Here is a 21,726-nt window from a genome sequence, read left to right as displayed (position 1 = left end):
GGGTTAGACGAGTCCCTGACATCCCATACCCCCTGGGTTAGACGAGCCGATGACATCCCATACTCCTCTGGGTTTGACGAGTGGCTGACATCCCATACCCCTCTGGGTTAGACGAGTCCCTGACATCCCATACCCCTTTGGGTTAGACGAGTCGCTGACATCCCATACCCCTCTGGGTTAGACGAGTCCCTGACATCCCATACCCCCTGGGTTAGACGAGTCGCTGACATCCCATACCTCTCTGGGTTAGACGAGTCGCTGACATCCCATACCCCTCCGGATTAGACGAGTCCCTGACATCCCATAGCCCTGGGTTAGACGAGTCCCTGACATCCCATACCCCTCTGGCTTAGACGAGTCGCTGACATCCCATACCCCTGTGGGTTAGACGAGTTCCTGACATCCCTTATCCCCCTGGGTTAGACGAGTCCCTGACATCCCATACCCCTCTGGGTTAGACGAGTCGCTGACATCCCATACCGCTCTGGGTTAGACGAGTCCCTGACATCCCATACTCCTCTGGGTTAAGGCCATGGGCTTCAAAGGCCAGCGTGATAATACGGTGCCACGCAACCATCTTCCTGCGATGAAACGACCTCCGCGACCTGATGATGTAATGATTTGGTGGGCTTGCTCGTTCTTAACTCAATGGGTTTCTGACACCCATAGCGGCATTATCATGCCCTGACTATGGCAAACCGCGTTCGTCCCACGTTGGTACTACGTGGGACTAACGTAGCCGTACGTTCCCATGCACCTCAAATCTAGAGTCAGGTACCCTAAATGTCCAATGAGTCACGCACATTGAGAAAGAATGTACGCATGATTTAATCTAATTGATGGATGAATTGGAGATATTACTTGCAAACTAAGACACATGATCCTGAATTCGGAGAACAAAATTGTTTTGAACATTACTATGCAATCTGATCCGAACAGCCGACGCAGAACGGCAAGTTTGGCAGACAAAGCCAAGTGTGCATGTGCGTAAAGTTGGTTTACGTTAGCCTACGTTTGATTTGACAAATCTATTGGCGCCCCACATGGCAGTGTTTCATACGGAGGACCTCAGCTCAGGTCTATCGCAGGAGGAGAGCTCCAGCTGGCTCCCAGGACAGGTAAGCAGATACTCCGCGGACTTCACACAGGCGCGGTGCAGCCCGACGGCGGTCTGGCGCCTTCAGCAAACCGCCCTCCAGACACGCTACTGGAAATGCCGGCCCGGTGTAACCCGTGACGTTAAGTCCATGGAGCGCGATGTACGCAGTTACTTGACATGCAGACCCTTGACCCACTTGACATGCAGGATATGTGTGAGTAATCGGTGAGAGGAAAGGTAGCTGTGATGTGACCGCATGCGCCATTCAGCAGGAACATGACGTACAGCCGTCTTATATGCGGAACCGAAACACTTGTCTGGCCCATCTGACATGCTAAATGCTCGTTCTGAGCCCAAAGTATGTGCATTTGAGCGAATTCATTCGTTCTGTACTCTTGCTTGTAGTGCACGTTCCGTTCATGGCGTGAGAAGAATGTATGTTACAGGTCGGAATAGAAAACTCACTTGATAGAGAAAGAAAACGGGAATTTTATCACAAAATCCGATAGTGAATCATGTGATTCTGTGGCAGGCTCATACGTGGTTCCGGGCAAGGTTCCACTGAGGTTCAAGCGACTGGTTTATTTACTTTGACTGTATTTGAAATTGGCATACCGCCCACCACGGCACTCTTGTAATAATAAACACACCAAAACTCAGGATTCCTTCTTCCTGACTACAGGTGATTGGAGTTTCGTCGGTAAAGGTTTGCTGTACTGTCCAAATGTTGTGTTAGAAAAGGCCGTGATCTGCATTTGTCATCGCAATGCAACCGCAACAGTTCAGTTAGCTGACAGCTACGGCTTCAGTACATGTGTACAGATGGTGAGATCGCACGGAATTGCGCTATACACGAGCGAATCTGGAACTTGCAGTTGGCTTGGTCTTGGAAACAACACCAAAGACTTATAACTCATTTTCGAGCTGAAAATAATACCTTTTTATAATAACATAAATAAAATTGCATCACGATACTGTGTCATACGGGACAGGCTTCAAGGGTCCAGGCAGGAGTCATGGTGTTCAGTGTAGGATTCCAATTTTTTATTCGAGTTTATTCTGCGATTTCTTATTAAACGACAGCTTTAAATGCCTGCAGTATGATTATTTTGAGCGAGCTTGCGTCGACAATTTCTGCATGATGTGCATTAGTAAAAACGTCGCCACAGGGAGTATTTTTGTTCTTTTCTTTTGCGTCTCTTACGTCCTTGTTAAAGCGCCCCCGGACCTCACATTTGTCTCGCCAACTAGGTGTTGGAGGGGGCTTTGCATAACTGTCAGGTGAAAAGGTGCACGCCATTTTTTTGTATGATATTTTGCCAGCAACCCTACAATGCAGGCATTGCATGGCGATTTCCCACCTGGGCGGATTGGGTCGAGTACTGAGGCAACGTGGCAACGCGTAGTTTCCAGGCAACGCGTGGTGGTAGCCCTGACGCTTTCATCACGGAGGATACCTTGTTCGGTAGGGTATCGTCCATGAACGGAAGGCTGGTGTATGTGGCGTCCATAGCTTTGTGTCGTGGGTGTTTCGATGTCCGCCTAGGTTGTCTGGAGCATGTTCTAATGAGATGTTTACTCTGTTGAATCACCGTGGGTGGATACCCATTTTATTTGAATGAATGCCTTATTTTGGCCAATGCCTGGATTGCAGCTGCTCCGTCTGAGGTAAGTCGCTGCGCCTGACAGCTGTGCGCGAAGCACCACCATTTTGGTTCTCATTGGGGGTGAGCTCATGCGAACTGTAAAATGATCCGTGGCGTTATTTTTTATGTAGAGTTCGGCAGTGTATTTGCCGGTACTTTAATGTCAGCAGAGTCGAAGAGCGAAATTTGGCTGGAATTGGAGTGATTCATTCCTTCAATGAAAAATCTGAGAGCGGGGTGCGAGCTGTTTACAAATTTAAGACGATCTAAAGCATCGGACCCGCGCGCCCAAATGAAGGCGATTGGTTGGGCATGCTTAAAACCAAGCAACATCGTTTTGATCGTGTCATAAAGCAAACTGCCGGCGGTAGGCCAATGCGGCCCCCGTAGTTATTACCTCTGACTGTAATAAAGTTGACCAAACCACGCGTAGTTATTAAACGCAAATAAACCACAACCTAAACCACAATTCTGTTCCTCGGCACCCTGCTGACAGCAAAGACGCGAATACACCACCAAACTAAAGCACTTCGCGGAATCAGCGCAACTTAGAAGTCGGAATCCTTCATTGAACATCATGACCTCCTCCTGAAGCCTTTGGAGCCTGAGCCATATGACACCGTATCGCAATGCAATTTGCATTCAACAGAAATACACGCTATAATGCGGCTGGAAAAGTGTCCGATACATTCATATATACATATATAAATACAACCGCCACGCGATAGGTTCCTATCAACATGTGATCCATCTGCTGCTGCATGTGATCCATCACAAACCTTGGAGCGCTTAGAACGCATGAACAAAATGTTCCAACCATTGAGCACAAAAATATTCTCGAAATTAACATTGTTAATTTGCTTCTCAGGGTATTTTTTAAAGACATTTTCAAATATGCAAACTTGAATATATCAGACATATATTAGAAGGTACTGCGATTTGAAACAGCTCTAGGTTTCTGTTGTCAGCTTTTCCTACTTGGTAAAGCATGGCAAATATGTCAGTTGGACTTGTCAGCCAGCCTGCATATCGCCCGAAAAGCACTATTCCCTTACTTCATTGGTGGCACAACCTGCCAGGAAAGCGTGCTCTGAAAAATGGAGATATCCCTGGACTTCAAGCATTTTGCCCTCATTCGCTGAGTTTGTTCCCAAAACTTACAAAACTCAGGTGCTGGCCCGACAAAATATTGTCAGATCTCGTCAATTTCTAGTGTTTTTTCCAAAGATAAGATAAATGAATTTCACAATCATGATGTCTCCATACTTAAGGCTCAGATTGAAATTCTGCTATCAGGTATGAATTGCAGTGAACTGAACATCTTCACATCATAAAAGAACAAAAGTTTACAATTTTGATGTTCAGTTTTGTGCCTAATTCACAGTCATACACACTACACGTACTGGCACCTATGCAAAACTAGGCACGCCCTGTCTACATACCCCGTCCAAGGTATGCAAGTAGCTAGCTTCTATTCACAACTTACACAACTCACACGCGAAATGCTACAGTCAAATTTACCTTCACTTACTAGCTCATCACAATCCCTGTCGCAAAACACACACCGGGACACGATCCCAGGTGGTTGACATTGGCCAATCCCGTAATGGCGCATTCAGGCAAACTGGGCCACTCTAACATGAATGAAGTTATGTACAAAGATGATAACGATGCCATTGGTTTTTACATGTCCATTTCTGCATGGCAAGTTTTGTCAATAAAAAAATATTTAAAACAGAATTCATTATTATATTGCATACACGACTCTCCTTAGAAACAAACCTGACGCACAACTCAGCTTGCCCGTTACATGACGTCAGGTAATGTTCATATGATGAGTTTACGTCTCGGATGGGCGGTTAAATTTGTCGGCATAGTGAGGAAAAGGAGCATATTAATAGCCGAATCAAAATGACCCGTAACAAATTGGGAGACAGCGGAGTGCACCACAAATCGTCCACAAACTGTCTCCCCACACGGTAGTGCTGAAAAAGGTCGAGGCCGCTAAAACGTATGTTGCTCTTTTAGTGTTGTAATGCGCGCAGTTTCATCGCGATCGACATTTCGTAAAAGGATATGTTCAATAAACTTTGAACGATGAGAGCGTTCGAGCCTCCTTTCATGAAGGGCAGGCACTAATGAGAGTCTCCCACGCTCGTGCGCGAGTGAACGCTGCTTTGCCTCTGGGAACACGACCGTCCACAACTGTGAGTGATTCATTTGGGTTCGACTAATGGCCCGTAGCATGCCAACAGGTTTTGCCACTTTTTGTTTCTCGTCTTGTCAGTAATTCCCACTTCAGTACATACGCAACCAAAGCAGGTTATTTAAGATACCTGTCAAAAACCTTCGTCGAGAGAAACCATGCCTTCACAGATCAATAACCCACCAGGATTTGTTGTTATGAATAAGTAACAGTAACCATGCCTTCACTGATCAGTAACCCATCCAGAATTTGTTATTATGAATCAGTAGCCGTCCAGCCAAAAAATGAAATCGTCACTCCCTGTTGCATGCAATTTCACGAGACCATGGCATTAGTGTAAAATGTTACCTAATGTCACCCGGAAGGGTCGAGTCACCTAAGCAGTGTAGACGGTTGGCATGCCACACTGTCGTTTCCATTTCAGCCACTCATCACCGAAGGCTTCTGGCTTAGGACCGCGGTGCGCAGACTGACAAGGCCAACTGGTTCGTGGCGCAGGGATTTACAGAGTTAAACTGGTCGTAGTATAAATAGCGCGTCTCCGCAAAACGGCCCGTGTCTTAGCTTACGGCGCAATCAGAAAACCAGTCCTGGCTCTGGCCGGCGGCTACCGTTCCGTGACGTCACGCCGCCTGTGGTCAGCCGCGGCGAACAGAAGATGTCAATCTGGCCGCCAACGCACGTTTGAAACATCCCAGACTTCGGAGAAAGCTTCCTGAACGTCTGGCGCGCGCCCAAAAAGTTTGGGTTATACACGTTTACCGAACGCCCGGAATGTCCACGAGACGTTGAAACCGAGTGGAGAACGTGTGAAAGTCCCGTGGCATCTCCAGCGTCCGTCCGATCAGCTAAAAGAACATCTGCTGAATGTCGCAGACGTCCGGCAAGTGCTCTGACAGTCCGCAAAACGCTCTGAGGTCCCGGAAAATACTCTGAACGTCCGGCAAATGTCGTAAATGACTGACTGAAAATAACGTCCGCGCGGAGTTCAGGACATCCGGCGAACGCTCCAAATGTTCATCGAACATGCTTAACTTCGGGCAACCGTCCCCACCGTTCCGTAAACGCTTCAAGCAGTCCACAGAGCCATCACCTCTCACTCCTCTTGTTCCTGTAGTGACCATCAGATGACGAGTCCTGCTAAACTAGCCAAACTGTTCGCAGCCATGCAGTATGGGCATGACTCAGCAATAACTGACGTAAAAATCGGTGCCTTCAGTGCTGCCCGCCCAGTCTCGTTCTCAATCTGAATCAATGTGGACCGTTTTCCGCTGATCGGTAGCCCTGCTGGCATCCCTGTGTTCCACCCATCAGCTGATTGAAGGTAGTGCGCATGACATACTGATTTGCCATATTTGATATGGGTTTTAAGTCCAGTGTATCAATATCTCTTTTTACAAGGTCACGTGTTCACAGGTGTAGAACATGTCGGTGCTTTAGTAGTGGAGGGTCACAGGTGTAGAACATGTCGGTGCTTTAGATCTTAGAGGAGGGGGCAAACTGACCCCTATCCAAAGCGAAGGGCATTCAACCGGCCACCCGGGTGTTTTCAACCGGTCGCCCGGATTTCCAGTTATAACGGCCGTCAACTGACGCTCAATCAGTATTGTGCAAGGTACGATGACGTGATCAAACCATGATACATTGAGAAGCATATTTACCAAAGCGAAAAATGTGCTGTCTAGAGCAGTCTTGAAAAGTATACCAATTGTTATACGCAAGCTTGTTTTATCATATCTGATGCTTGTCCCAATGCCTTCAAATGTGAAACACTCCCTTTGACCTAACCAAAAATTAGACAAACCTTAGCCTTTTTCAGGTCCTGACAGGGTGGTATTAGGCGGGGCGATTGCGTTACATCAGGCCATGTCAGGCCGTGCCGTATCTTGGGCATGTCTAAATGTTTTTATAAAGTTTCTGCGGCCGACGCCACTTCTTACACAACCTAGCACAACTTAGTGCAACCTTACCAAAACAGCCGAACCCAAAACGCTCTCTTACCCATTTAAGCCAGCGTAACTAAAATTAGTAACCAAATGGCTTACAACAAATCATTTCTACCCCATCACCTCTACCTTTAACACGCCCATTCTGTCATAAATGAGGAGTCTTTCGCACTGGAATGTGAATCGATGTTCAGTTCGAGTGCCATGCTTCTCGAATCTTTTAGTCTCCGAGTCTCAGTCCGGGTCTGACTCCACATCTTAGTCAAAGTCTCAGTCCGAGTGTGGGTCTGGGACCGAATTCGCGGTCTGTTCTGGTGCGTTCGGCCAAAATCCGAGTTCGATCCAGCTCTAAAATGAATCAATTCACTAGAGTCGAATCCAGGCGTATCGGTGCGAGTAGGGGTGGGTCATGAGTGTGAGCAATGGCTCGGATCCATCTTCACTAAGATTAATACCTACGTAAGCCAGCTTCACACGCCGCCGAACAGTTCACCGCTCATAAACGGCTCAAGTGATTTGTTGTCCGGTGTCCAGGCCTGTCCGGCGCGTGCAGCAGATGGTACGTTTGGCTCGCTCAGCCAGCGCCCGCAACTCCGGCTTACAGGCCTTGCACGAGGGCAACTAGGTCAGGCTGGTACATGGTGTATAGTTAACGGCGACTGGTGGTCCGTTTCTGAGCGTTCAGTAGTCTAGAGCAGTGGGTTGCTACACTTGCACCGTCTGGCTGGCGATGTCCGGATGGCAACAGACAGCCAGACAGGCCCAAACGAGCGAGGAATCTTCATGACATACGTCTTACAGTCTGGGAAGAAGCCTGCATTGTCTCGCGTCGTATCCATTGTCCTACGTCGTATAATCCAATCCAACTTTAAGTCGGATTCGGAATTTCTTATTGCGGGAATAAGAAAATGAATTTCATGCCACTTATGAATCCATAACGGTATAAATGTGATGATTATGACAGATTGTAGTATTACAATATGATAATAAAATGACCACAATATGATAATGATATGCTCACGATCTGTTTACCCTATGACCATATGACTGTGCTAGCATTATTATATGACTTATAATAATATGATTATGATATTATTGTGACATGATTATGGTATGTTTATGATATATGACGATTATGACATAAGTTGGATATGAGCGTGACATGATTGTGCCCAAGGGGCAACACGTGTGGCTCCATTTCGCTACAAACCCAACCTCACGGTTCTTCGCCACCAGGCCATGGCTCCACGCGACCGACCGGATTCACCCCTGCACCGTCCGAGCGTGCCACGGGGGCTGGGCTGGCTGACACGCCGGCGCACTCGGCGCTCGGGTCGTCGGCCGGGGGAGGGGGGGGGGGGGGGGCCACGCGGCGGGACCGACCGCGCCTGGTTACCTTCCACGTTGACGTCCCAGGTGACAATGCGGGCGCCGCGCTTGGCCAGCCGCAGCGCCAGGAGGCGACCGATGCCGCTGCCGCCGCCCGTGATGAGCGTCACGTCCCCGGCCACCGACTTCATGCGGTAGTGGGCTGGCACGAAGAACAGCACCACCGACTCCAGCCAGCAGAAGAGCGCGCGCACCACGCAAACGCCGGCATTCAGGAAGGTATCCATGGCGTCTACGATGTACCGGCAGTGTACGGGTACTGCCTCCAACTAGGCCCTGCGCTCCACGACTGCGGCTGGTTTCCCACCCGACGCCGAAGATACGACAGGCCGCCACGTTCCGGGGGTTTCGACGGGATGCCGGCCGGCCGCTCCGAGCCGCGCCCAGTAGCGCCGACGAGGTCGAGTTTGAAAGCCACTGGCAGACGCGTCGCCATGCGGGGAGAGGGGCCCGCGGCGCGGTCCGCGGTCGTTTGCCGCCGCCGCTGCACCGCCCACACTGGGCGCATGGGTGTGATGAGCAGCGCGCAACCAGATGTGAAAACGCCCATCACACGACGGTGGCTGGCCGGGATTGGTCCCGGCGCCGCTGGCTGCGCTGCGCCCCAGGGCTTGTGTGTATCGATCGGAGGCCGCGGGACCATGGTAAGGCCATCCAACTGACCGGCGTCCACACATGCCGCGTTCACACGTGCCGGGCGAGCGTCGTCGCGCTGACTGACAACGAATAGCTGTCCAATCGCCCTATCATTTTTGGGGGCTCCGAGGTCCAGTCTCGAGTTGGTTGTACGGAAAATGGGACATTCCATGAATAGTTGCACTTGTAATTTTACACACAAGGCATGTGACAAATGAGTGTTGCATACACGTACCCTCGCAAATGGCCAACTCACTCTGGCCCGTATCGTAACGTGCACTGGTGCGAATCCCATGGATTATCGTCAGCATAGGCAGGTATTTTTGGCTGTGGGAGACAAAGACTGGGCGAGCCATTGGTGACCTGGGCCAGCCCTGTGCCACGGAGCGGCCCGATATGTTTGTCCGTCCCGGTGGTTCGGTTGGTTAGAGCGTATGCATGACAGGTGTGGCCCGCGGTTGGTGGCAGCGGTCGCGCTAAGGGTCAGTTGATGTCGGAGGGCAGGACGGACCGTGTCGAGCATTGCCGCACGCTAAGCAGTCGCCGCTAATTTCTGCCGTTGCCGGGAACTGTGCGATCGAATGGTAAAGGTCAGGGTTCACACAACAAGCACTGCCTAACCTGAGCTGTGATCCCAAAAATCCTTCGATTCAAATGGTTTGGATTAAGCCTTTAAGAAAAACTATAACACACCCAGAGCTTTACGCGCCTTATTGCCGTCAGTGTAAAATATTTCTTAATTCGTTTATCTGTCCAGGTGTTGTGATTTTTTGCTGACGGTGCGAACAAAGCACGACTTCAGGCCGGTGTGGTATTCTGATGTTGCTAGGTGTGCTGCTTTTTGTGACAAATGTGCTTTTCATGAGTTGGCGAGCATCTGTCTCCGATAGAAGCAAAGAAGAAGAGCATTGTCACGATTCCGAAACTGCAATAGGCATACTGAATAATCATCATAGCGTTGTTAGATTGCAAATGGCGGAGTCGAGACGGGCACACAAATGTAGAAGTCGCGATATTGAATGGTCTGGGCAGCGCTGAATTTGGATGGAGGTGGCTTGGTTGTGTCAGACACTCAGATCCCCGTCCAGGTTCTGAGGTTCAATGCTATCGACAATACGCACACTGTCGGAAGGGATTTATGTTAAAAAATGTCATTACCTGGCGACGGACCAGGTCGCATTTAAACTGAGATCTAGTTCATTGCACATGTCTGTGGTGCGGGTGAAGAACCATCGCGCATTTTTGTCACAATTGCCTTGTGGGTCATCCATAGCCCTGAACAGCGACCTACGCAACACGAGGTGATAAGTGACTATTGCTACTAACAACGTCGTAACCGTATGATGGCAAAATGGCTATATGTGAGCCGTCGCAAGCATGTCGATTGCAAATGTACGCTCGATTCGCATTTGTTTCAAATGTGGCGCTAGTGCCCAGCGGGACATACAGGATATTGTAATGGGGAAAGCAGCTCAAACTTTACATTGAAAAAGACCCATCTGAAGGCGTTGCGTGTGCGATGATTTGCTTGCTTGGCCCCTAACGTTGCATGTTGTCTATCCGCTTAGTTATATATACGTATGGATTTTGTAATCGTGGTAACCAATCCACATAAAAGACGCCTCGTTAGGCGATGAGTTACACATCCATTCCATGTAATCAATACCGCACCCAAGATTTGAGATCAGTTCAATGGGTATGCTGTTTGGTACACACGTCTACCATTGTACTGTAGGCCATACAATATTATCTCAGCAGGTCAATATCCCGGTCCTTAACTACAAAAACAAACGCAAGCTCATAACCAGTGTCATCAAGCAAAGTCATGTCCTATCTTTCTTGAACATGTGTATGACACCGAACACGATTTTTAGACTGACCTTGTTTTATCTGCCATTTCGGTTAGCAGTTTGAGATCAGTGTATGACTTGTTGAAAATCGGATGACTGTTGTGCGCAATTGCCTAACGTTTACTCTGCATCTGATCTAGTATTTCATCAACGGCATCATAATCATGAAGCAGTGAGCAGTTTCATCACCCATCTTCGGAAACTGTTGTTCGTCTCAACGCCGCGTATAAGCGTATCAAATTTTTCAATAGTCAACCGTTTGGTACCGTCTGATACCGTTTGGAGAAAGCTTTCCGATGCCTTTTCCCAGTGACTCTAGCTTGCTTAGTTTTCGAGATGTTAGCGAGATCTTTGTTTCGCCCCCGCGTAGAGCGAAGGTAAAACCAACTCACCCGTCCAGAGTGAAAGAAAATGAGTTCTGTTACTGTGAGTGGTTCCTGTGGTGGAGTGCGTGCGCTGCGCTACTGCCGGGCTGCTGCTAGTTGTTTGTGTGCCGTCGGCCACCGCCGTCACACCTCCCCACAACAGCGAATTTATACTAAGGAGCCCATACGTGGTACACTTGGTCAGCATGCAAGCCAGATGATGTTAGCGCACGACTCGGCACTTTGTGACTCCGGTATATCCGACATCAGCACACATTCACGTGAGCCACGGAGCTAGGATAGAGTAGGTGACCGGGGCATTGGCGGGATGGTAGATCCGATCAGACTCCATGAACGGATATCTCCCCGTATATAACCACGGTACCCCATCTCCACCCTTAAGCTGATGACAATATTTAGACGGGGCAAAAACGAAATTGGATGCATTGATATTGCGCCCAAATTGGCCGCGATCCCACGCAAACGGAGAGTAACATTGGCAAGGGCCCGCTGGATAACAACAACCCTGTGGGTCCCCCCTCGGCCCTCACTGGTCCACACAGACTACATGAATTCGGCGCCCCACCACACTCACTCCAAGCATACGCGTCCTCTGGTGACCCCGTCACCCCATTCATTCTTGTCTCGCACACGGGTGGATCCTCTCTCCCTGTTTTATCCAGCCTTGGTATTATAATCTGCACGTCTGCGCGGGTCCTCGCTAAGCTAGAATTTATCTATCCCGTTCTACACATGCAATAATGCCATCTTTAAGCCCTTTTTAAGGCATATCAGGTTCATCAATCAGCTTAGCACCGACGCAGCTCCTGGGCCGGCATCCCGTGTCCGAGGCTGGACGACAACTCGTTCCCTCGCCTGACCTTCAGAGTGACGGCTCCCTATTAGGACGACGCTCTCCTGCGTCTAGTCCACGTTTGGGCGGCCCACCATTCCTTCGGCCACGCCCACCGCCCCCAAGCTTCCTGCTTCTGCGTACTCGCCTCAGGCAGCGCCTCGTCCAGCACGGAGGCGTCGCCTCCAGCGCTCCTGCGCACTCGCCTCCGGTCTACCAGAGTGAGCTTTGCGCACCGCCCCGCAGCGGCGCGGCGGACAGCGAGCACCCGACGTAGCCTGTGTTTACGCCTTACGGCGTCCACGGCCGGCGCGCTCTGGAAACTCGGCCTGACTGGGCTGTCCGACAAACCGGTCCCTTGTCGCCCTCCCTGCGAGCGTCGATGGCGGGACCTCTGTCCGTCCGAAACATCCTGTCATGAAGAGCTCATAAGGCCTGGCGTAAACCACGTCAGAAGAGAACAGGCTGCGTCCTGTTCTCTCCCAAAGTATTAAACACCAACGGATAGACCCAGCTAACGCCTTGGATAATCCCGCATCCCGGGCGGTTCTCACTGGTCCTTGGTCATACCGTGACCTGTGCCTCTTCATGCCGTCACGCCTAAGGTCAAGTGAGAGACAACGAAACGAGTCGATCGTCTTTCAGTCAAAAAAGGAGCGAAACCGTGCCTTTGAGTCGAGCTGCCCACGAACATTCATCTGCGTAAAAGCAGGATTGCGGTTATCTGACCGCTCAGTCCCGGCCAGAGCCGAGTCATGCTGATCGGGCGCGTTCCTCATCTCCTATCCAGTGCTACCCAGGTCGGCGCCTCGCGAGCAACCTCCCCTGGTCTCACGGAGTCGTGGACGGTCTCTCGAGACGAGACGGGCTCGACGCATCTCGCCGCGATGCCTCAGCATCCACGGCAGGCGATCTCCTTCTGATCAGTGGCTAAAGGCCCGGAGATCTTGCCTGCTTCGGAGAGTTTGACACTGTACTCCCCGCACCAAGTCTCCGGTGTCCGTAGCGGATCTCCCCAGGACGAGAGGGGCACTCACTGGTCAACCGAGCATAGGCACCGTGCGCAGATCAGTCAGTAAACCGAGCCGGGTCAAACAATACAAAATAAAACAGGGAAAATGTGAGTACACGCGCTCGTTAAAGGAATCCGTCCGAATGCGCAGGGCGGGGCCCAGTGAGGGTCCAGACGCCCTGAGCTATCGAGAAAATTTAAGGAAGCCAGGAAAACAATCCGCCTTGCTTGCAAACAGGCTAACACCATAGACAAAGAGCCCTTCAAGAATGCGCAGGCGTGGCCCATACACCGCGCCAGGCCGCGACGCTGGATCGACGAGGACCGTGACGAGCCGCTGCGCCTCCACTTGGCCGCCTTCAACGGCAGAATCAAGATAACGTCGGCGCGGGCTAACGAGCGAGCCGTCGCGCCTGAGTACGCGTCAGCGGCCTCGGACACCACGCCCTCATACGCCGGGCGCGAGCGCCCTTTCGCCGCCTGGCAAGCCCCCCTCCAGCGTCGCGTCCTTGCTAAACTATTAAAACGCAGACCGTCGCCAGCATTTACAAGAATTACTCACACGTGTGGACCGCAACAGTGGATCGCTTCACGCGGGCCTAGCGCCGCACCGCGTGACTCATCATCCCCCCCCCCCTCCCCAGTAATTATGGGAGTACACCCGAGACACAGTGCCGGGCCGAGAGAGTCGCATGGCAAGTGCCCTCCCCCTTCTTTCCCAACTCCCCATCGCGCTTTTCTCAGCTACACGGGAGGGAACGGGTGGCCGTGGTCCACGCCCGCCCGGTAGGAAGGTGTCAAGGGACATGTTTGGAGCGCCAGTCGTCCATGGCCCGATGAGGATGGGGACGACAGCTTGTGGACCCACACGTGCATGTTGACGCCGGTGTCCCCTTTCTTCGCGGGACCAGATGTCGCCGCCAGGTTATCACCGCTACTTCTCCGCGCTACTCCTCCGGACTCCCTGGTTGACTGCCTCTCGTAGCTTCTTGCTGGTAACTTCTTCCAGCTGGGTCAGCCCGCCCTCCTTTTCTCACACTCCAATAGTTTTGCCACAAGTCCCCCTCCGTCCAATGTGTTCGCCGGGCTGGCCTGCGCTGCCTCCAGTGCCTGGACCCTAACGCGCCACTGGACCAGACCTCGGCCGGCGACGGTGCAATGACCTCCCGCTCTCGTCTCGGGCGGCCCTGCGCGTCCAGTCAACAACTGGCGCCGCTTTGTTGATGCGGGCCGGTCGGCAGGAGCGCCAGGCCGATCCGTATTCGTCTCTCGGCCTGATGGTTGTGATTGGTGCGGCGGGGAGTTCCAGACCACGACCGGCCTGCTCGCCGTCCCACGCCCCGCCGGGAAGCCCCACCGACCCCGGACGGGCGGCGCGCAGAATAAAGAGTATGAAAATGCATGCCTACAAAATGACACGAATGTGGTGTCACTTGCAATCGATTCTGAAGGGGCGAACGTTAAAATACGCAACGTTATAAGTGATTTATTTTACGCTGAGTTGTGTAACTGCGTTTGATTTGAATAACGGCCGAAAATGTTAATTGCTCTCGTCGGAGTTGACTCACTCAAGGAAAATCGGACCTTGAATATGGGGAAAACTGCAATGCTTGTGTTAGAACCCCGGGAATACGGTGCACGGGTGCACGCGGAGCGTTTTCACTACTTCATTACTCGGTTGATGGCTATATTTGGGCGTTGGTACGAGGATCGTTCGCCTATACGTACTGATAGCCTATTGACTCGCCGCATGCACTCTCTTTCGGTGAAGTGGCCTAGTATTGTCAGGCTGATGGAGTTAACTGACAACTCGGTTGTCGGGTTCTAATGACAGCAAACATTCAGCTCACAGCAACTGCGTGTTTTTATTACCAAGTCAGATCACCACGCATTGTCACTGCCTGCGCTGCATCGTCGTTCTTCACCAGTGTTAAGTGCACCATACTGCCATCAACGCGCTATTCACACATCATCATCATCATTATAATGGCACATCACACATCATGACACATCCCTATTCAGTGAGATACGTGCTCACTGGAAATACTACCAGACACCTCACAGCCGTACGGCTTTCTCAGCTTGAATGCGACTTTCCCACCGACTACGTCCTAACCCAGACACACGTCGCCACGCTCACACCAAGCCGCAGCGCGGAGGTAGCGAGACGCGTTGCGGGAGTCGCGCTGCACCCGTCCTGTTCATCCGTCCGAAAGCCACGCCAAGTTCTGCCTGCTCGGCTATTGAAGTATGCAGCGGACGTGAAGTGCCCCATTGGGAACCGAGTATTCAGGTGCGCACCCATACACGCACGCACGCACGCACGCACGCACGCACGCACGCACGCATGCACGCACGCACGCACGCACGCACGCACGCACGCACGCACGCATACACACACACACGCACACACACACACACACACACACACACACACACACACACACACACACACACACACACACACACACACACACACCACACACACACACACACACACACACACACACACACACACACACACACACACACACACACACACACACACACACACACACACACACACACACACAGAGACTTGTGTGCCGTGCTTTACAGGGCACCTGACTAAAACCGTCACTACTGAGAACAACCCGAACGAATGGCGGCATCGCAGCCAAATTGGAAGGCCATGCAACCATTTGGCCGTTAAAGAACAGGATAGGCTGTTCGAATGAGAAAACCGCCATCTTTAGCTTACAATGGCAATTGAAAATACCGAGGACATAGTGTTACAGAGGACCGTATGTGACTTTTCCGTCATATTGAGCTGCGTATTTAGGACCAGGAGTATTAGAGGACTTAGGAGTATTAGGACCAGGAGTAGTAGAGGAGTGCGTATTTAGGACCAACTGTACCTGGAAGTTAAGGACAAAGGGACAAAGGCCCTCAGGTCGGGGGCCTCGAACAGCATTCAGAGGGGCTCCTTGGGGGTTGCAGGGAATCTGAGAGCCCCTTTTCCGGCGAGAGACGATGTCGAGCAGTCTGTTTTGGATATTTGCCGACAAATGTATTTCTTGAAAATGACATGTTAATTAATCACCAAGGCAACGGCCATCTCATAATCCAGTATCGCGGCCACCTTTGAAAGATGCTGGCGACGACGCCGGCGACAAACCAAACACGGCTACATATCAATGTGCTACCTTGTGCGCAAGCGCACAGCCAGAGCCTTGGCAATGGGCCAGAAGCGGGCACAAGGTTGATAAACGCCCCCCCCCCCCCCCCAATAGTGAAAGGCCCCCCCCCCCAAAAAAAAATGCTGGCATTGGAGTGCCCCACCGTGCCGGCCGGGGCTCTGAATGGTTTTCCAGCCGACCTTTCTGGCCTTCTGGGCCCTCAAATCAGGCCCTTAATCGTAAATCCCGAGGCCCCTCGGGTCCCTTGAAACCTTAAGCAGGGGGAACTTTCCCCACGTGCCGTTTCCTTCCTGCGCTACTGTTTGCGCGTCAGGCTGTTGGTTTGCGTTCAAATATAGGCAAATAACGGCGGATCGTAGGCTTTCTGTTGCTTAAATTTTTCATCCGTAATATAACAATCGTTTTCCTTTATTTTATCATGGTGCACTTTCCGGTCGTCACGTTAAAGTCTAAATCAAGGAGTCGGATGAATAGTAGCATACGGCATATTAATACCTACTGAACGTTCTTCACGATGAAGCCCTCCCCAGGCCTGTTGATATCACCAACGGATTTTGGCTCCATCGACGCCCCATGCTGTGGCATCGCCCCCGACCGCATGACAAATGACTACAGTTCATTAGACTACCCGATGAGTGTTTGCCCCGACGGCTGGACACCCGGGAAGCTTATTGTTTTCCGGTCCCACCGGCCCGATTACAGTAGGAGGAAGGGCAACGCCTGCTAGGTTTTCATGACGTTTTATCACTAATAGTGCTAACAGTGCTGACGCATCATCAATGACCCGGTCGGCGGCACACTACTCGACGGCGGTTTTCCCGAAGCCTCTGCTGTTGCAATGGTTGCAGCAGAGGGCAGCCGGGGCTGAGGAGCTTGACGGGCAACGGAGGCGACGCTCCAGACAGCGGTGGAAAAGTGACTTGAAGTGCTGCTGGAACTGTTTATCTGCTGACCGAGCTACTGCAGCTTCAGGTGCTTCGGCGAGCAGCCGCCCTTCATCTCATTCTCAGGTGACTCCGACAGTCTCTTCCACACTGCCGGTGTTCCAGTCACCATACAAAGCGCCATGGCTCGACCCTGCCCGCGAACCCCGGTGTCTTAGGGCGACAGCACACGGCCACTAATGCTGTGGATGTGGCTGGCGGTGCGAGTGGGCGGCGGCGTCTGTCTGCTCCACTGGTGGGATACACAATTTGTGGTCCGCTGTTGGGATATGGCTCGTGCCGGCGTCAATGCAGCGGTTTACTTAATGGTGGTCTCTTCTATGCGACTGAGTGTGGGTAAATGGTTCGCTGCTGGTGTAACTGTGAGTCACGTGCTCACGCTACCTGTTTAATGTGCCTTTCCCACGGCTTGCGTGCGTGCTGGGTTTTTATATACGTGTCAACTACGCATATGCACTTTCTGCATACAAGTGGAATCCATGGTGCGGTGTGATGTAGCAATCAGCTGCTGACCGACGAAGGAGGACCGTGCAACACCAAAATCAAGGAGTCAGTCATAACAGTCATTGCAGTCAGTCACTGAAGCCAGACGAGCTGCCCCATAAACATGTCGGTTGCTTGGCTGATGCGAGATTTCGTGCTCGACGCCCACGCGCCCATTCCAGTCTTCAAGAACTAGTCAAAGGCCCTTGTGCCCCATCCCTTGTCAATGTAACAAGCGTACTTCGGTTAGGTGTAGTGGTGTCAGATTTGCCAAAGGATTTCAAAAATGGCGTGGAGAAAGTAGCATTTGCATCGAATCCTTTATTGGAAAGATGCAACAGGAAGATGACACACCTAATTTGCTGCCAAATTGGCATTGGGGTATAATGCATTTTTACCGGTGGGGTGCGTCTATTTCCGTGCTTAGGTGCCATCTCCCGCCCAGAATTGCAGATCTGCCCACACTGCCCTTGGTGAGCACTGCTTTTTTCACCGCTCATCAGCTCCACTTACACAGATTGCTACTACCAACGGGAGCAACAACAAGCAGATCGCTTTTGTCGTTGCAAACTTTACGGCCGAGCATCATGCAAACGTGAACGAAGTCGACATCTAATGTGTAAGTCACTGACACTCACTTCGCCTCGCGACGTGCTCTAACAATCACGTTATGGACGTGGTATTCAACATCTCTCCATGAACGCTGGTGCAGGGCATTTTTTGCTGACAGGGCACGTAAGCATGCAGCTTGGCCAGGATCCTCCATGCGGCTAACGGACAGGCCAAGGTGCCTTGTCACAGCTGCCTTTTCCGCATCGCGCCAAGCGATACGTCTTTGCTTTGCCAGCGGTGTTTTTTCCTGAGCGTCATCGGTAGTCTCCCGATGTGCAGATTTCTCCTTCGGAGAACAAGCCTCTCTTCCCTCTTGGCTTTTTGTCCAGGTAGGACATTTGCGACCTCCGCCGCACAATCTTCTCCACCCATGTCCTCCTGACCGTCCTCTTCCGCCATTGGTGCGTTGATGCGGTCGTCGACTTCGTCCAGATTTTTTCCTTTGCAGACGGAGATGCCATTTTCCATGGCCATCAAAGCTTTGCTGATCTTTGCGATGTGGATTGTGGCATCTGGAAGTCGGTACAATTCCCGATGCACGCGAATATCGTGACCAACTGATCCAACTCGTTCCCTCTTAGGTTTAGTATTTGCGACAACGTTGCGATGTGTTTTCGCAGGCTGCTCGACGTGATCGCATCTGGCGACTTCGCTCCGGACTGTAACACATGCTTTCTGAGGGCGTCGCTTCCACGCGTAGCTCGGTTGTCAGTCGACAGCGTGTTGACAAATATGTATGGCAGTCTTTACTGACACCGGCTTCCGCTCTCTTTTCGATAAGAGTTTCTACGCCCTCACGAAGCTCTTCGGTCAGAAGAACAGGCACGCCCCTTCCCCTCTTCCCTTCGATAACCACTCTAGTGAGTGTCTTCGAGAGGCGCTTTTCCAGTGGCGAAAGGCATTCTGCAATAGCGTCACGAGAGCTGGCTTTGTGCTTGCTTTCAAACCCCTTTAGCGTTATCCGCCCTGTCTCGCCTCGTCGCCTGCGGTTGAATAGGATGATACGAGCGAGCACCGATTCTGAGAAAGCTCTGTACGATGCCGGAGACGGCTTTGCTTCGAGCTCATCCTTCTTGGAGGTGATTGCATCGTCCAGAGTTTTCTGTACCTTTTGGATGTATTCAGTCGGCGGGAGAATTTTGGGCTTGTTCCACTTTTCTTCCTCTAGGGTCGCTAGTGGCCTTTGGGAGACCTGATCCGTCCACTCCATTTTTTTAGACTCCATGAATTTCGTTACCGATTCTGTGCCCCCTCCTTTCCCCATTGCCTGGACTTTCCCGATGGCAGCTCATTTCTCGATGCTGTGGCCCAGTTTCAAGGCCAGTGACGGAATGTCATATTTATGGTTTTCGCTATCAAAGCTACGCAGCTTGTGAACACCGGCTGTCAATGTAGCAAATTTCTGTGGGACGAAGAAGTCTCTCAGCTTCGCGTTAGGTTCCTTCTCCTGGAGGACGTGCAGAAGCCGGCCGAGTTCCTTCATTTTTACGCTTATGTGCTGGGCGTTGTGCTTGTCGTGACCAAGCCTCATAAACAACTTCGCCCCGTACTGCAGGATTATGTCGTCCGACTTGCACAATAGTGATACGGTATCAAACGTCATCGTACCGAGCACTCGGCGAAGACCCTCGCTGACGTTCCCTGATACTGGAATCAGTGACCGAGCGTGACTCTGGACGCTACCAGTGCTTTGCATGCCCAGCTGGCTGGCACAGTACCTTTTGTGCCGCCAGAGAGTCTTGCGGTAAAAAAGCCGTGACAATGGTCACAAACCAGGAAATTCTCTGTTTTCTCAGTTGTAGCCCTTCGACAGGGTATCAGCTGACCCTTTTTTGTGCCACATTTTATTTTGGTGTTATGAGCATAGTTACCCTTCCGCTGCAAGCTATACAGGGCCCTGAGTCGTTCCTTGGTCCCTTTTCGAGTATAAAGGCTCTCTGGGCTTCAGTTTCGTCCTTGTGGTGCCTTTGCAGGTGCCGGGAAAGCTTCAGCTGTGGTTCGTCACAATAGTAGCACACATTTATGCAATCCCACGCACGCTTTTCGACATCCCTCGTACTGGCTACTACCCCAGGTGTAGGTGAAACGTGATTCTCGGAATTCTGGCTGCCCTCGGTGCCAAGAGCCGGCAGAGGTAGTATCTCATGCGACGCAACTGACGCAGGAACACAGGTTGAGCCTTCACTCGCAGAATCGTCTGACTGTGGAACGATGGCAGGGTTATCTACTGGGTCACCATCGAGATTTTCCGTGCACTCCAGATCATTGGCAGTGGGATCACGTGACCGCAAAGCGCTCTTCAGATCGTTGCAGATGGAGTCGTCCGATGGGACGTAGTCAGGGTCTACAGCATCATCGTCGCACGCCAGGTCAGAATCATCCGATGACGGGGGCTCCCTTGGTGCTCACCGCCTGGAATGGAATAGTTGGTTCAAATGAATTCATTTCCATGGCAAACCCCGCTGGCACAGCATTTTACTAACTTACTAGGAGCGCAGATGACATATCACAGCTCCGGCTAGCTCTACACCACAAATGGCAAACAGGTGCGAACTAGCATTTGAAGTCTCCAGCAAATTTCCATAGATCCGTTTTGGATAGCGAACATATTTGATATTGTACTGGTTCGCGTAATCACAAAACATTATGGCTCGGTTTTCAGAACAGCTTTTGCTGCAGTTCCAATATCGACAGCACACAACCATACTTGGTATGGGGTGGCTTGGTTTGCACGAGGGCGCTCTCGAGTGAACCAAGCCACCCTGTATGAAGTGACGTTCTGTCCTCCCTACGGTTAAAATCTTAAGTGGGGCTGATAAAGTCGACACATGCTTGCGCGGAGTTGGGACACAGCAATGAGGCTGGTGGAATGAGATACCAATTGACGTTACACTGAGGCATGCACCATGCAGGAGCTGTTGTGGTTACACAATGGTAGGGATGGTTGGGTGCGACACTTGTGAGATATAGTAAATTTGATCCGAACCCTTTGAATGGATGAATTTCTTGGATCAGCTCTCACGCTAAGCAGTGCTTGTTGTGTGAGCCCTGACCCTCACCATCCGATCGCGCAATTCCAGGCTACGGCAGAATTTAGTGGCGAAAGCTTAACGTGCCACAATGCTCGGCACGGTCCGTCCTGCCCTCTGACGTCAACTGACCTTTAGCGCAACCGCCGCCACCGCCCGCAGGCCATGCCTGCCAAGGGCAAAGAGCGAGCCCCCTAAAGCGACTCGAACCCATCCTGCCTTGGATGGATGGATCAGAATGCAGGCGCTCTAACCAACTGAGCCACCGGGACGGACTATTGTCTTAGCTATGTGAAAAATGCTCCTCGCTAATACACTGAGCAACTTACGTAATCTTCCACAACACTGATTGTGAGCCAACTGACGGCCGTTACGCTGAAAATATATTCACAAAGTCAGATATGAACGACTCAACAGTCATATGGTGATTTGCCTTGATCGCCCCATGGCCAGTGAAATAGCAAGATTTAAAACCAT

The 21,726-nt window shown here is 51.4% G+C and overlaps 2 protein-coding genes across 3 annotated transcripts in view; one reads left to right on the top strand and one right to left on the bottom strand.

Annotated features, from left to right (window-relative positions):
* LOC119103291 (epidermal retinol dehydrogenase 2) overlaps positions 1 to 8,561 on the bottom strand; it is a 39,217-nt gene extending 30,656 nt beyond the window's left edge. For both annotated transcript variants that reach the window (XM_037226755.1, XM_037226757.1), the window contains exon 1: positions 8,294 to 8,561. In XM_037226755.1, the coding sequence (XP_037082650.1) occupies positions 8,294 to 8,513 (220 nt within the window). In that variant the 5' untranslated portion in view covers positions 8,514 to 8,561. The remainder of the gene's footprint in view (positions 1 to 8,293) is intronic.
* Positions 8,562 to 8,816: 255 nt separating this feature from the next.
* The window catches only part of LOC119103288 (troponin C), a 30,120-nt gene continuing 17,210 nt past the window's right edge, over positions 8,817 to 21,726 (top strand). The window contains exon 1 of the mRNA XM_037226753.1: positions 8,817 to 8,930. Within this exon, the coding sequence (XP_037082648.1) occupies positions 8,928 to 8,930 (3 nt within the window). The 5' untranslated portion in view covers positions 8,817 to 8,927. The remainder of the gene's footprint in view (positions 8,931 to 21,726) is intronic.

This window comes from Pollicipes pollicipes, unplaced genomic scaffold (genome assembly GCF_011947565.3).
Source record: "Pollicipes pollicipes isolate AB1234 unplaced genomic scaffold, Ppol_2.1 Scaffold_5724;HRSCAF=6776_pilon_pilon_pilon, whole genome shotgun sequence".
NCBI lineage: Eukaryota > Metazoa > Arthropoda > Thecostraca > Pollicipedomorpha > Pollicipedidae > Pollicipes > Pollicipes pollicipes.
Note: the sequence above shows the minus strand (reverse complement) of the source record. Positions and strands in the feature narration are given on the sequence as shown.